The 15,746-nt window shown below is 40.0% G+C and overlaps 1 protein-coding gene across 2 annotated transcripts in view; it reads right to left on the bottom strand.

Annotated features, from left to right (window-relative positions):
* Positions 1-10,373: 10,373 nt before the first annotated feature.
* GALNT13 (polypeptide N-acetylgalactosaminyltransferase 13) overlaps positions 10,374-15,746 on the bottom strand; it is a 1,141,430-nt gene continuing 1,136,057 nt past the window's right edge. The window contains exon 11 of one of the 2 annotated variants that reach the window (XM_069225168.1): positions 10,374-12,467. In XM_069225168.1, the coding sequence (XP_069081269.1) occupies positions 12,327-12,467 (141 nt within the window). In that variant the 3' untranslated portion in view covers positions 10,374-12,326. The remainder of the gene's footprint in view (positions 12,468-15,746) is intronic. The other variant, XM_069225167.1, reaches the window with a different exon arrangement.

Here is a 15,746-nt window from a genome sequence, read left to right on the forward strand (position 1 = left end):
CCCATTTTAATATTGACAGATGAGTTCCTCCATCACTCCAATGACAGATATCCCATCAGCCGAAATTTAAATCCCATAGGCCGTCCTATACAATTGTGATGAGTAACTTGTCCATCAATATCTAAATTAGGCCCTAAGGGATTTTGAATTGGAAGAATATTTAGTAGAAAACCAGCAGAAGTTCAATCATTATTATTATGGACTTATTATTTTCCTGTTTCTTCCCTTAAACATGGATGCTGATATGTTTTCTCCTCATATCACCTCATGTTACTTAACCAACACACACGTATTGTGCTCTTAAAGTGTTTAGCTATTTCAAGTCTGATTTCCATCATTCCATGAAGCTTCTTCATCAACATTTCTGGTTTGGCCAGGGCTGCATACTGTATTTTAGGTGCCATGTTTCTATTTTCTTAAAGGTCAAACGTTTCTCCCTATACCTCAGTTATACTTCACATAGTCTAGCCATTTTGCATAGTTTGATGGGGTTGGGGAGACCCATTTCCTACCGAGCACTCTTCTAGAAGCAACACCAAGTACAAAAGCAGCAAAAGCTGTTTTTCTTGGGCGTAAGTTCAATATCACATTTGCATTCCTCCTGGACACCAAAAACAAACCAAGTGGAAAGCTTACCTCAACTTCCCACTGCATTATCTTGTCTAATGCCTAAGCCACACCTTGCCAGAAAAGTGGTATATCAGGACAGTGTCCAGGCTGATGTATGTACTCCGCCTAATGATACTATTAGGGAAGAACATTTAAGCATGAAACAAGAATACTAGTATAAAAAAAAACATTGTATATCCCTTATTATTTGTACTAAAAGCCTAACTGTGAGTGGGATTATATTTTCTGTATTTTTATAAGCAACTCCCAAACTACAAACATTGTCTTCCTCTTAAAAACTTTGAACAGAGTGTGATAAATTGTCATCCATCTGTTGGGGTGGTGATGGTCATTAAGTCTAGCAACACAAAAGGATGATGGATGAAGTGCTGAACAATGCAAACATTCACCCCCAGTCACAGATTGGTGTTTAATCTATCATTCTTTTGCTCACCATGCCACCCCAGTTTGAACCCAGTCATATGCAAATCAGTCTTGACCCTGTTCCCCATGGGAACAGTCCAGCCCAAACTGCCAGACCAGGTTGTCCCTGGACCAGAAACAAGCATCCTAGGACTAGTTTCTGGGTATCACCCTTCATTAGCCCGGTTAGTTTGAATCCAGTGGCACAGTGAGCACGGGACCCACGTCTGGGCATACCCTTCCCACTTAGGGCAACTTTAGCAACAAAAAAGGATGATGGACGGAGTTCTGAACAATGCAAACACTCACCCCCAGTCACAGATCTGGGTTTAATCCATCATTCTTTTGCTCACCATGCCACCCCAATTTGAACCCAGCCATATGCAAATCAGTTTTGACCCTGATCCCCATGGGAACAGTCCAGTCCGAACTGCCAGGTCAGGTTCTCCCTGGACCGGAAACAAGCATCCTGGGACCGGTTTCAGGGTATCACCTTTCATCAGCCAGGTTAGCAGAATCAAGCGAGCCTGACTGATGAAGGGTGATACCTTGAAACCGGTCCCAGGATGCTTGAATCCTGTCCAGGGAGGACCTGGCTTGGCAGTTTGGGCTGGACTGCTCCGATTGGGAGCACGGTCAAGACTGATTTGCATATAGCTGGGTCCGAACTGGGGTGACGTGGCAAGCAAAATAATGATGGATTAAACCCAGATCTGTGACAAATATGGTGCACGTTTTTGGCCTTCCAACACAACATTAGCGTAAAAAAAATCACGCTAATATGGGTGCTAGGCCTTCTTAAATCTGGACCTGAATGTCTTGCTTGTCTAGGGTGTTTTCTTTCCTTTATTCTTTCCCCTTCTTTTATTTATCTTTCATTTCAGGTTTATCTGAAAAATTATCCTTGAATGAGATTCCTACCCCTGACTGCAGGACTTCTGCAGACTGAAGGATTACCCTTCTAGAGAGAACAATGTCAACTTAAAAGTGGGCTCCTTTTACAACTACAAAAAAATATTTTACTTGAGTCATGGTTCCTGAATTGTACCACCTCTCAAATTAAGTTGTTTTCCTTTTTTCTGACTACCTTATTGAACTCTTCCAGTTGTCATAATGTCTCAGCCTTAGTATAATCAAGGGTTTGAGGTGCATAAGAAATAAAGAAGGGAAAACATAACAATAAATTTAGCAGAAGAGGTTCCTAAACACCCCACTTCACTATGACTTCTTATTTTTATGCTTCACTGTCCTCCACTTGGTTACCTTAGAGCATACCCAAGTAAGCCACCCTCCTCCTGGAGTGTGGCCAGTTCAAAAGCTGCTCTGTGAAAGGTCTACCCAGCTTGCGTCTTCTTCCTTTTCATTTCATAAGACATCCAAATCCACAGAGTTTCCAGCAGCATCTGGCCTCTCCCCTCACAAAAAATCTTTCAATTTATTCTACCGATCAATCACCATCCTCGCATTTGTTCTTCTTGTTCGTGTTTTATTGACTCCTCCTCCTCTCTGATTTCAAGTCCTTCTTGGCTGTTCATGCTCTCCTCTTCCCCCTGCAAAAATAATCATCCATTTTCTGTTTCTATTTTACAGTTCCATGTTCGTCCATCTTCCTTCGTTTTAACCCTTTGCTTCTGTTGTATTTCGGGCTTTTAAACAGTAGAAGACCAGAAAGGGAGTTCGGTAAGTCATCCACTTCTTCTGCTGTGTCTGCATCATGACACAGCCCCTCTCTAAGATTTTCTGTATCGGGAAAAAGTGGATAACAGGAAAGGAAATCAACATTCCCTGCTGATTTCACTTTCAGTGGCTGATCTCAATTTGAAATAGCTAGAGCAAAAGGAACCATCTGAGCAGTAAAGGACTCGTATTCATATTACTACTTAACCATGTAAGGGGAGTGTGGTCAGTAAATAGAGTCAAAGGTCTACCTTCCAAATAATAAATTAACTTCTCAATAGCCCATATGATGGCCAAGCATACGTTTTCAATAACTTGGTATGAGGTCTGTCTGGGAAATGTGCCTGTTTTTTAAAAGGGTTTAGAGATGTCAGAAGATTTTTTTATTTTTTTATGCACTTATCTGTTTTAGAATTTTAAAAATCTCTAAAGCCTCTGAGGAGGGATATTTGAATTCTTTATTTGATGCATTCTTTCTAGGGAGATCAGTTTGAGGGGCAGGTATCTGTGAGTATTGTGAAATAAATGCTCTATACTAACCTAGAAGGCCTAAAAATGCCCTCATACCACATTGGTTCATATGAAATGGAGTGTCAGTGATGACCTTTACTTTCTCTGCCTACAGCTCAATTAGTCATCCTCCTAGTAGACGACCTAAATACCGTACCTGACTATAGGCCAATTTGGAATTTTGTGCACTAATATGATGCTTTGCAGTTTGTATTTCTCTGATTACTGCCTCTAGAAGTTTTTGTTGGGTTTCATACATTTTACTGTAGATTACAATATCATCTAAATATGTTGAAGCATACTGTCAATGATTTTATAGAAGGGAATGGTGATCCATGTAGCCCAAATGAGAGTAACGTAAATTCGGAAAGACCATATTGGTTGAGAAAGCCATATTTTCTTTATCTTCTGGTCTCAGAGGAACCTGCCAATATCCTATCGTGAGATCTGTAGTAGATATACATCGGGCCTCCCCTAGTTGTTGAATTACTCATTTATTCGAGGTAAAAGATAGTTGTCAAACTTTGGTATATTGTTCACAGCTTGAAAGTCACTTCAAAAGCTTATAGTTACATACAGTTTAGGAACGAATACTGTGGGGGACCACCATTCACTTGTCGAGGGTTTAATAACTCCAAGATGTAACATCTGTTCAATTTCTGCCTGAACGACTTTTCTCCTGGGTTCGGGAACTCTATAAGGGCGTTGCTTTACTATGGGTCTTTTTCTTGTATGACTGGCATGGAAAGCTAAATGCGTTCTTTCAGGTGAGTCAGAGTATATAGGAGCAAACTCAAATAAACAATGAAGGAGTTCACTCTTTTGTTGAGCTGTAGGGTTCTCATTTATAGAGACTTGAGTAAGCGTATGCTCCTTAGGTGGCATGAAATTAGTGGTCTGTATGGAGACGGGGGGTAGTCCAAGACATTTGTTAAGGAGGTTTATATGATAAAAATTTTTGTGACCTCCTGTGAAATTATGTTTATATGTAGCCCACCTAATTTTCTCCATATTGTTGTAGGGACCCTGCCATTTAGCATTCATCTTATTGTTTGTATTGGGAAGCAGTACTTATACCCAGTCGCTTACTGACAGCTCTCCCTTTGTTTTTCCTTTTTTATGGAATTATCTTTGCTTTTATTAGACTTTTAGTGAATTCATATGTGCCAGTTCTCTGAGGTTTCCCAATTGGGTTCTTAACTATGAAGTATATTCCAACAGATTTTCATTTCTTTCTGGTTCTCCCTTCTCCCAGGCCGCTTTTCTAATTTCCAATAAAGTATGAGGTTTTCATCCAAAGAGCAGCTCAAATGGAAAGCTTCCAGATTCCAAACAAGGCTAAGGGAACCACTTTTTCCCAATTCCTCCTTCCTCCAGAAAACATTTATTTAGTGTGAGTTTTAGGGTCCCATTGTATCTCTCTTTTAACCCATCAGTTTCGTGGGTTGTATACTGAAGTTCTTAAATGATGGATGTTTTATTGAGTGCAGATTTGTTCTATTAACCGGGCACAAAAGAAATACCTTGCTCAGTTAGGATCTATTATGGGAAAACCATCCATCAAAAGATTTAGATCAATATATGGGCTATTATTTTGGTTGAGGTCTCACAAAGGGATACTGCCTCGGGTTGTCAAGTGGCATAATCTTTATGTTCTTCACATTCTTGAGGTAAAGGGATGATTAGATCTTTTCCCACTCTTTCAAAGGGTTTTCAAATGATAGACATTGGCTGTAAGGGTACTTTAAGGGATTTATATAGATTTTACTTTTGACATATTTCGAACTCCTGAGAGTATTTTTTTATTTGAGCAGCAATCCTGGGCCAATAAAATGGGATAGTATGGCTTGGATGTTTTTTTGGGGGGGTCCAAAATGTCCTGCCATTAGATGAGAGTGCGTGTAAAAAAATATTTGTTCCTGAGAAGTTTCAGGTAGTAAGAGTTGGGGAAATTCATTTTTTTTCTTCGTTCGATACAGCAGACAATTTTATATTTGCATGGAGGGATACACCCCGTCATATTTCCCTCCTTGTTTGGCTCTCTGCCAGGCATGATGTAACTTAAGGTCATTTATCTGGGTGGCTCAGAAATTGCCATCCATGGATAATGGTTCCTCTATCAACAAGGTTTCTTTAGAGACAATTCAGGCCCATATTTATACTTTTTGACGCTAAACTGCGCTAACGCAGTTTAGCGTCAAAAAGTTTTGCGCCGTCTAACGCCATTCTGAAGCGCCATGCGGGCGCCGTATTTATGGAATGGCGTTAGACGGCGCAATCAGACCAGGCGCTGCCTGGTTTGCGTGGGAAAAAACCACGTAGACCAGACAGCGCCGGCGTAGGGGGAAAATGGCGCATGGGCGTCTTAAAATGGGGCAAGTCAGGTTACGTCGAAAAAATCGTCTTAACCCGACTTGCGCCATTTATTTTCGACGCCCATCCCCCATCAACATGACTCCTATCATTGTAAAGATAGGAGTCATGCCCCCTTGCCCAATGGCCATGCCCAGGGGACTTCTGTCCCCTGGGCATGGTCATTGGGCATAGTGGCATGTAGGGGGGCACAAATAAGGCCCCCCTATGCCACCAAAAAAAAATATAAAAAATAAAAAATTATACTTACCTGAACTTACCTGAATGTCCCTGGGGTGGGTCCCTCCATCCTTGGGGGTCCTCCTGGGGTGGGCAAGGGTGGCAGGGGGGGTCCCTGGGGGCATGGGAGGGCACCTGTGGGCTCATTTTGAGCCCACAGGCCCCTTAACGCCTGCCCTGAGCAGGCGTTAAAAAGTGGCGCAAATGCGCCGTTTTTAGCCACGCCAACTCCCGGGCGTCTCTTTTGCCCGGGAGTATAAATACCACGTAAAGGCCTGGGAGTCATTTTTTAGACGGGAACGCCTCCCTTGCATATCATTAACGCAAGGAAGGGGTTCACGCTAAAAAATGACGCACATTCCGGGAACTTTGGCGCTATTCGCCTCTAACGCCATAGTATAAATATGGCGTTAGTTGGCGTTAGTTTTGCGTCGAAATTGCGTCAAAAAAAACGACGCAATTTCGGCGCAAACGGAGTATAAATATGGCCCTCAATGTCTAACTTCCAGTAAAGTTCTTCTTAATAGACTTAGAAACTGAGGGTTATCAGTACCCAGAATTACATCATCTGGGTTTCCAAGAGCTACTTTTTCTACTTGAGTAGTTTTCCTCTCCATCATTTTTACCTCAACATTAGCTACTGGATATATTTTCAGATTCCTACGTACACACCTAATGCAAACCTGTTTATCAGAAATAAACTGCTGGGGAAGGGTTAGGTCATCCTTAATTACCAATTGTCTACCCAATGAGTCTGATAATGTGATCACCTATTTCTGATATATTTGCCATCTCACATAATAACTGGGTCCCATTTCTTGTGTGAAGTAAATGGACTAAGAGGCATAACTGACTTCCATGGGTTCATCTTCTTGTTTCTTATATCTACACATTCTTGCTATAAGCCCATGGTCCCCATATTCATGACATTGAGCTCCCGAGTTGGGCATGGCATCTCCTTTTGGTGGTTTTACTGTATTTGAATTCACTGGAATACCAAGAGGTTTCTTACTATTGTTCCTTGACACCATGGTAGGTAGTGATTTAATTAGTTTTATGGTTTCAAACACTCCTATTCAATGCTGAGCTCTCACATTGGTAGTAGACATTTCTACGGCCTGTTCTAGTAGAAACTTTGGGCCGTATTTATACTCCGTTTGCGCCGAATTTGCGTCGTTTTTTTCGACGCAAATTCGACGCTAAACTAACGCCAACTAACGCCATATTTATACTATGGCGTTAGAGGCGTATAGCGCCAAAGTTCCCGGAATGTGCGTCATTTTTTAGCGTGAACCCCTTCCTTGCGTTAATGATATGCAAGGGAGGCGTTCCCGTCTAAAAAATGACTCCCAGGCCTTTACGTGGTATTTATACTCCCGGGCAAAAGAGACGCCCGGGAGTGGGCGTGGCTAAAAACGGCGCATTTGCGCCGCTTTTTAACGCCTGGGTCAGGCATGGCGTTAAGGGACAAGTGGGCTCAAAATGAGCCCAGAGTGCCCTCCCCTGCCTCCAGGGACCCCCCCTGCCACCCCTGCCCACCCCAGGAGGACACCCAAGGCTGGAGGGACCCACCCCAGGGACATTCAGGTAAGTTCAGGTAAGTATTTTTTTATTTTTTTTTAATAATTTTTTTTGGCATAGGGGGGCCTGATTTGTGCCCCCCTACATGCCACTATGCCCAATGACCATGCCCAGGGGACAGAAGTCCCCTGGGCATGGCCATTGGGCAAGGGGGCATGACTCCTATCTTTACAATGATAGGAGTCATGTTGATGGGGGATGGGCGTCGGAAAAAAATGGCGCAAGTCGGGTTACGACGATTTTTTCGACGTAACCTGACTTGCCCCATTTTAAGACGCCCATGCGCCATTTTCCCCCTACGCCGGCGCTGCCTGGTGTACGTGGTTTTTCTCGCGCACACCAGGCAGCGCCGGTCTGCTTGCGCCGGCTAACGCCATTCAATAAATACGGCGCCCGCATGGCGCTTCAGAATGGCGTTAGCCGGCGCAAAACTTTTTGACGCTAAACTGCGTTAGCGCAGTTTAGCGTCAAAAAGTATAAATATGGGCCTTTGTATGTTGCCTTAACCACCTCTGGGTGTACATAGACAGAGTTTCCAAGTATTGTTCTAAATATATTTTGGTCATCATTTCTTCCCTAGTAGCCTTTCAAGGTTTGAGCCAGTGGTCAGCAGCATCTTTTAATAAAAAAAAAAAATAGTGTTCTAGGGGGGTTTCCCAGTTGTCCTCTTTCTTTCCTAAAATGTACTCTGTGGGTTTCTTTATTGACCCATAGTTGGTCAAGTATGATCTTTTTAATCACACCACAGGGGGCGGTGCCTGTGGCATTGGCTGTTTGGAAGGAGGGTTGGGCTTTCTCCATATGGAGTGGAGCCTGGCAATGAGACCCCCTCTTTCTACCAGCCATGAGCTTTCTCAGGGGGCTCTTTTAAAGTTGAGAAATAAAAGCCTCTAGATCTTCTCCATGTTGACATTTCTGTAGTGATGTATCTATTCCCACAGTTGCCAGTCCTTTACTTTGCACAATATCAGTAGTGATTTGTAATTGGCTTTCTGAGACCTTTTGTAGCAAAAAACACCCCATTCAGTTACACCAGTTGTCATATATTGCTCTAATACCCATTCCAGTTTTCTCTGTCCTTCTGCTAACTGTTGGAGGATGTCCTGGAGGAAATCTTTTACATGATAGGCAATCTCACTTCTGACACCATGTTTTGAATTGGTCTTTATGGCATGTGGATAAACACTCTCTAGGTGGTTGATATGCTACCTTGTTTATTTTCTCTTCCCAAAACAGATATTGAATAGTCAGTCTCAGAAAAGTTTCTTATGACTCTTAGGCCTAATTTATACTCTTTTTGCACTGAATGTACATCATTTTTTTAATGCAAATTTCATGCAAACTTAACTCCATATTTATATTCTGATGTTAGACACATCTAACATTAAAATATAGGAGTTTCCACAATTTCTTGGATGTATGAACCTACCTTGCGTCAACGAGATGCAAGGTAGGCGTTCCCATCCAAAAAATTGTGCTTTCCCTATAGCCCCATATTTATCCCTGTGCTAAAATTACGCACAGGTGGGAGGAGGGACTAAGTAATAGCACCATTATTTTAACACCTGGATCAGACCAGATGTTTGGGGACCTGTGGACTCATTTCCATGGTCTGACATCATGGAATAGGTCCATTGGTGCCCACCCCAAGCCCCAGGAACACCCACACATCATTTTTTGGGGCACAACCTCCTCCTTCCATACCGCCACCCCAACCCAGCTAGGCTCAGTTCAGTTGACACTAGCCCAAGCTGAGCACCGGCTTGTGCCATTTCATTAATTTGGCACGCAGTTTGTGCTCAGGAATGGCACAAGCCAACCTATGATTTTTGGTGAAAAACTCCTTTCCTGCAGTTTTTCACCAAAATGTTCAAATTCGGGCCTAGTTTACAGGTGATTAACTGAAAGATTGATTGTATTTCCTATAGTTATTATTTTCTTCCCTCTTGCTTCTGCACAAGAGGAAAAACACAGATAAGTGTTCTCTTCATTAATGCGTTCTAGCTCCCTTTTATTTAGCTCTATATATTTCTAGGAAGTCTTCTTCCCTTTATTCTTCAGTGAACGGGGTTCATACCCCTGACTGCAGGACTTCTGCAAACTGAAGGATTACCCTCCTTATAAGTATAATGCCAACTTAAAAGTAGGCTCCTTTTCAAACTAAAAAAATATATATCCTATTAGAGTCATGGTTCCTGAGTTTAACCATCTCTTAAAACAGGTTCTTTCCTTTTTTTCTTACTACTTTATGGTGCTTTTTCATTGTCGGAATCTCTCAGGCTTAATATATTGTAGGCTTTGAGAAGCATAAGGAATAAAGGAGGGAAAAAAAACAAAAAAATTAGCTAAAGAGGATCATAAACACTCCCCTTCTCTATGACTTCTTATTTTTATCATTCACCAACTTGAGTGAGCACGCTATGCCTGGAGCATGACTGGTTTGAAAGCTGCTCCGGGTGGGGTCTTCCCAGCTTGCATCTTTTTCCTCTTCACGTCTCAAGACATCCAGATTTGCAGACTTTCCAGCAACATACAGTCTCTCCTCTTGTAACAACTCTTTTGGCGTCTTCCCCACACCACTGCCCATCCTCAGCATCACGTTTTTCTTCTCCTCCTTCTATGGACTGCTCCTCCTTCCTGATTTTGAGTCCTTCTTCATTGTTCATCCTGTCCTCTTCCCCTGGCAAAAATAAAATCCCATCTTCTGTTTCTATTTCTCTGTGCCATGTGTGTCCACCATCCTTTATTTTAACCCCTTGCTTTTGTTATATTGCAGGGTTTTTGACTGGAGACCAGCAGGGGAGTTCAGTTAAGTCATCAGTTTCTTCCGCTGCGACTGCATCGTGAAAGTATGCTACTTCAGGGAATAGCCCAACTGTTTTTCCCCACCACACTCTACCTCCTTGTTTTGTTTCCAATAATTCTTCATGTCTGAAAGAAAGTAAAGGGTTTTTCTGATTTTTTTAATTTATTTTTTATTTATACAGTATTGTTTTTTGGTCTCTACATATTATGATGGAGCTAGGAATGACTAATGTGTTACTAACACCCAAGCTACAGTCTGGATATGTATTCCTGATATTGGATAAAATCCAATAATTTCAACAAAATTGATCTGATACAAATCACAAGATCAATGGTTTTCTAATATCTGACCTAATTCTGAACCACTGACATTCAAAAACTGTTGTCAGTGAGACCACAATAAAATGTTGCCTATTAGTTGTGGCTAGGTTCGAGCGATATTTCAATGACACGGGTGTAATTTGCATAATTTATGGAATTTTGCATTACACTTGCCACACAAAATTCCCACAATAATTACATCACGTAATTAACCGTACTTCGAAGCAAATTATGGCATATGATCACAGAAACAAACAGGGCATGAGTGACGGTTGTCATACCTATTCTGTTCCTCACACTTTTTATACAAAATGCACCCCAAAGTCAAAATTCGACAGAAGGATGCATTTCGTGTTAAAATATAGCAATAAACAACTGATTCACATTTTCATAATTACGTGTAAATTCACATAATTTTTCTGAAATTTGGTATACTTATGTGAAAGCAAATTTCGTAAATTACGCACACTCCTTGCTGTGGGTCGTGACAAGGGACAGAAGACTTTTAACTGTTCCTAAAGCATTGGTTTACAATAATGTCAGGTATGCATAAATCTGTAATTTCTCTTAATCACATTTTTTAAAGTGTTTACTCAGTACTCAATAGCCAATGGTGCATTGAGGGAAGATTTTGTCCTTCAACATCTTGTAAACTTTAACGAAAACATATGATTTATATGGCAAGTCTTTTATTATAATGAATTATATGACAAAGGGTGGGATTCATGAACATTAAAGGTAGGCATTACATTAGAAGATATATACATACATTGGTAATGCGTGACAGTTTCCGATTTCGGTATATTATGTCATATCACATTATAGTAAACTGCAGCAAATATTTTCTTGTGGGATATTCTTGACAACAGCTCATTCAATACAAAAAAAGACAGTAATAGTATAGTGTGTACAAGAAAACAGTTCAGTTCATTCGCAAAGAAATGTGCACTGTGTAATTACTGTGTGTCCGTGATGTACTTAAAAATAGTAATTAGTAATAAGCACAGTGAAAATACAATTGATAAATCAGAGACTTGGATAACACATTTTTGTAATGGCTGAAATATTCGAATAGAAAACCAAATTTCCCTACTGGAAACTGTTGTATCAATGCATAGCATTACTATTAGTTTCATCATTTCAGTATCTAAATGCATCTTTCAGTGTGTGTTCTGCATTTACAAATACGTACATTATCAACAAACAACACAACCACTTTTGTAGCTTCACAAAACGAAACACTCATTATATACACTGTATTCACTTATAAACCAGTGCAAATTTTCAGCAAATACTACTTGACTTGGATGAGCAATTTGTCTCATAAACTCCTCACGATGGGGCGAGCAAAAATATTCACATTCACTCATAAAACAATTGATCTGAATTATGTCATGATGTACGCTTTTTGCATAATGGATTTTCTGTTCCATCACCTCAAAGCAGCAGGTCTGTAGCAGAAACAGCAAAGTAAATGACGTTCGGTTCCCTTCAGACACTATTTATCAAATCCTTCCAGTGTTCATAACAGCGTTGGTGATAATGTTAATGATAATTAAAACAGCATGTGCTATGCTATTTCTATTCCAATGTGCTTCTTATGAATAAATATCCATGTTTTAGGCATATGCTTAAATTGTAGGGTAGCGAACTTATCATCAGCACCATTTTGTATCTTCACAGCTGCCAAAAGGAAGGGCATGTATCATTTGGCAGAGTAAAATCAACAGTAACCTCGTGTACATTCATTCGAGTCAAGTGCTGCGAGCGTCACAGCCGTGGCAAAAAACACAACGTCAGTTTTTGCTCTAGGCCCCTAAGGTCATGTTGCGGAGCAGCCATTGCTGTGATCGACTTCCACTGCATTCCTTTATTGTGGGCGCCATTTTTTCATCCTCTGATGGCTCATCGAGACACTGGTTGCTGTTGACATGCCTTAATGTAAAACTCTGCAACAATAACACAAAGTTAGGAATATGACATTTGCATAAAGTGACTATATTAAGTAAAAGGCCAAATAATGGAAGAAGGTCTGAAATCTCAATAATCATGGTAATTGTTGGAGCATAAACATCATTAATAAATGAAATAATGTGTTTAAAATGTGTGAAATGCTAAACTATGTGTTTATGTCTAGTTCAACATAATATTAAATAACTGCCTAACATATTGTATGCATTCATAATCAATTGTACTGGAAATTTGATAAATAAAGTAATAAAGATTAATAGTTTAAGAATTCTGAAATGTTTATGCCAACTGTTTAAACACTTAATTTAAAAGATCTCATGCCATGTTTAGTATAAAAGGCAATGGAAACTTATAAGCATTCTGTAATGTGTTCTTTGCTAGCAGAGGAAGAGTTATGTTCCCATGCTGTAACATTTATTTGACTTCCTGAGATAACACATACCCATGAGCAATATCTTACTGATTTTCTGAATAGGTTTATGTGCAAATGTAACATTTGTATTTCATTGTGAAAACTGGTGATCCTAAGGAGAGAAGATGAACCAATGATGAAAACAGAAAATAAAGAAGGATACTTTTGGAACGTGGAGAAAATACCATTGGTTCTGATCTAAACCACCCCATAGTCTGACCAATAGAATTATTTCTAGTTGCTTTTTAGGAGTTTAATATAACAGAATTAGGTGATGTAAGAGATGTTTCTTTCACGTTCCTGGTGGTGCTCAGTTGTGCTTTCTCATGTGTGTGTTTTTAGCTTATTGGCATTGATAGTTCAGATGCATTAAGGCCAAATATTACTGAACCTTTTCCCCTATCATGAAAGAAGAGCAGAAGATGCTCTGCTGATGATGACTTCACTGCTTGCTGTTCCAATCCATTAAGGTGAGGTATAAAATGTGCATTTGTCTTTTACGCATTTTGATTAGCACCATAGCTAGATGTTTTTCTAAATTAATGTTTTGTCTGTACTTTCTATTTTTGCATGTATGTCCCAACATGCTTGTCTAACTAAGGTTACATAGAATATCACTTCTAAATTGGTTACTAAATTAAATGCTTGTTATTCTCCTAATCTCTAAATGCATCTGAATATGCTGATGCTTATTAATTTACTGGTTATTCTTTATTTGATCTTAGACTTGGTATGATTTTTGATGAACTTAGAATTGTAATCTGAAGGGCAATAAATTGTTAAATTTTACTAAATTGGTGTGGTGATTCATGGCCACATGGGTCATGGTGCAAATAAGTTACTGACTTCAATGTTGAAAGGTGATGCTTTATTGATTTGATATCATTGTTATAATCATCTCACTCCTAACTAAGTTCAAAGATCCGTGTCGACCTCCAAGGGTAATTGATGATTACCGTATATATGTGTCACCTTAAAAATAAATTATCAAAAGAAATAATATTATCACCATCATTTCCTGGTTCTTTTTACACTTTTGATGTCTGCACACGATAATGCCTAAAAATTGCAATTGGCCACATTGTGAACCTTTTCATACAATGGTACTGATGTGGAAAGGTGTTTTGTGGTCACAAAGCAATCAATTTTCAGAAAAAAATGAAAACAATAATTAACAATAGATCAAATGGCTATTTTTCAGGTAACCACTACCTGGTTTCCTTGATTTTCCCAAGATGAAATCATTTTTGGAAATCCACATCTGTCCTGTTAATGGACATATTTGCTAATTAAATAATAATTTAAAAAACATTCGGAATGCAAATGAAGGAATAGAGGCCTCCTGTCTCTTGCCGGTTTTCATACCTGTATTTATGGACTATCACAGAGGGCTGCAAACTGTCTGCTGACTAATATTCATTAGGCAAGACATTTTGTGACACCCTGTGAATGGACAATTTGAGATGTGGCAATCCAATACATTGGTTGCATCGCAAACAGAGTTCCCTTACTCAACACCAGTTAGTGTGCAAATTACACACCTCTGGTTCCCTAATGGGAATAGGTCACGAGGCCCTATATTTCTTGTAGGAACAAAATGTAAGGAGGCAATGGGTTGGGACACATTGTGCATACTTTTTACACAGTTTAGTTGTTTCTTACAGCACCTTGTTTACCCCTAAATTGGTATCATGGTGATAACAAGCATTTGCAGTGCAATGGGTCTCGGGTTTGCTCAAGTTAAAGCTATTAGCATTGTAAATTCCTAACTGGACTTTTCTTGCCACACAAACTGAAAATAAAAAGTAAAACAGTTGACATAAGTGAGCCGATTCAAAGCGCCACAGCCGCCGCAAGCGCAAAGGAGAGACACAAAAGGAAAAAGAAGTTTGCTCGCAGTCAGTTATCGATAAAAGTGCAATTATCCATGTAACAGGGTCGATGGCCAAGGCGGTAACAAAACCGCCCCAAGGAACGGACAAACATAAAGCATTCACCAAAAAAAACAAAGGATGTTTGAAAGGCAAGTCCATGAATGAGTGATAGTGATGGGCATGAGGTGGGCGTGGATAAACGCCCAGCTACATACCAACACGTCGGAAAAGCAGCTTGTCATAAAAAAGTTTGTGTCATTACATATTGTGAATGAGAATACATTGCTGTTTTAGAATTAAGGTCTGTCAGCTGAGAATTGAAGCAAGTGGTAGATTTGGTTCTCAATTTCTTTGAATTAAGCTTGAGGAACCTGCTAGGATATGTGAAGTAATACATAACTAACAATGGTGGCGTTTTCAAAAAGACATTAAAGTGAGCTCCCATTATGCAGTACTGTTAGAGAAATTAAACACATTTTTGAAAAATATTTTGTCCAAGCTTGACAAACACTTTTAGCAGGGAAGGTATGTGGAATAGATAAAAGATACAAATATGAATAATGGAAATGTCTAATAAGATAACATTAAGGATCTCATTAAATAACACCCTTTGCAGGGTATGCTAGAATAGTGGTAGTCAAACCATTTCATGTTCTTCAAGAACTTTAAGACTTTTGAAGGGGGTCATTACATTTTTCTCCTGGCAGCATACTTCAAGAGTGTTAATTACATGCCCGCTGGCTGCTAAAACCTTTAAATATTCAGGTGGAGCTGATTTTGAACTGTACTCTCTCCGACGAGGGAGAATCAGGCCCTGCCTCTTAGCTCCCCACAACCTGCTAGTTAAGGCACCTTTGTAGCACTCAGGGGCCTGCTTCTCTGTCTGGGATCCTGGTAATCTCCTTGGCCCAGAGGTTTCCTTAGCAGCACCCTGTGACTCTCAAAGTTGTTTATTATCACTATTAACAGTC

Source organism: Pleurodeles waltl, chromosome 3_1 (assembly GCF_031143425.1).
Source record: "Pleurodeles waltl isolate 20211129_DDA chromosome 3_1, aPleWal1.hap1.20221129, whole genome shotgun sequence".
Lineage (NCBI taxonomy): Eukaryota > Metazoa > Chordata > Amphibia > Caudata > Salamandridae > Pleurodeles > Pleurodeles waltl.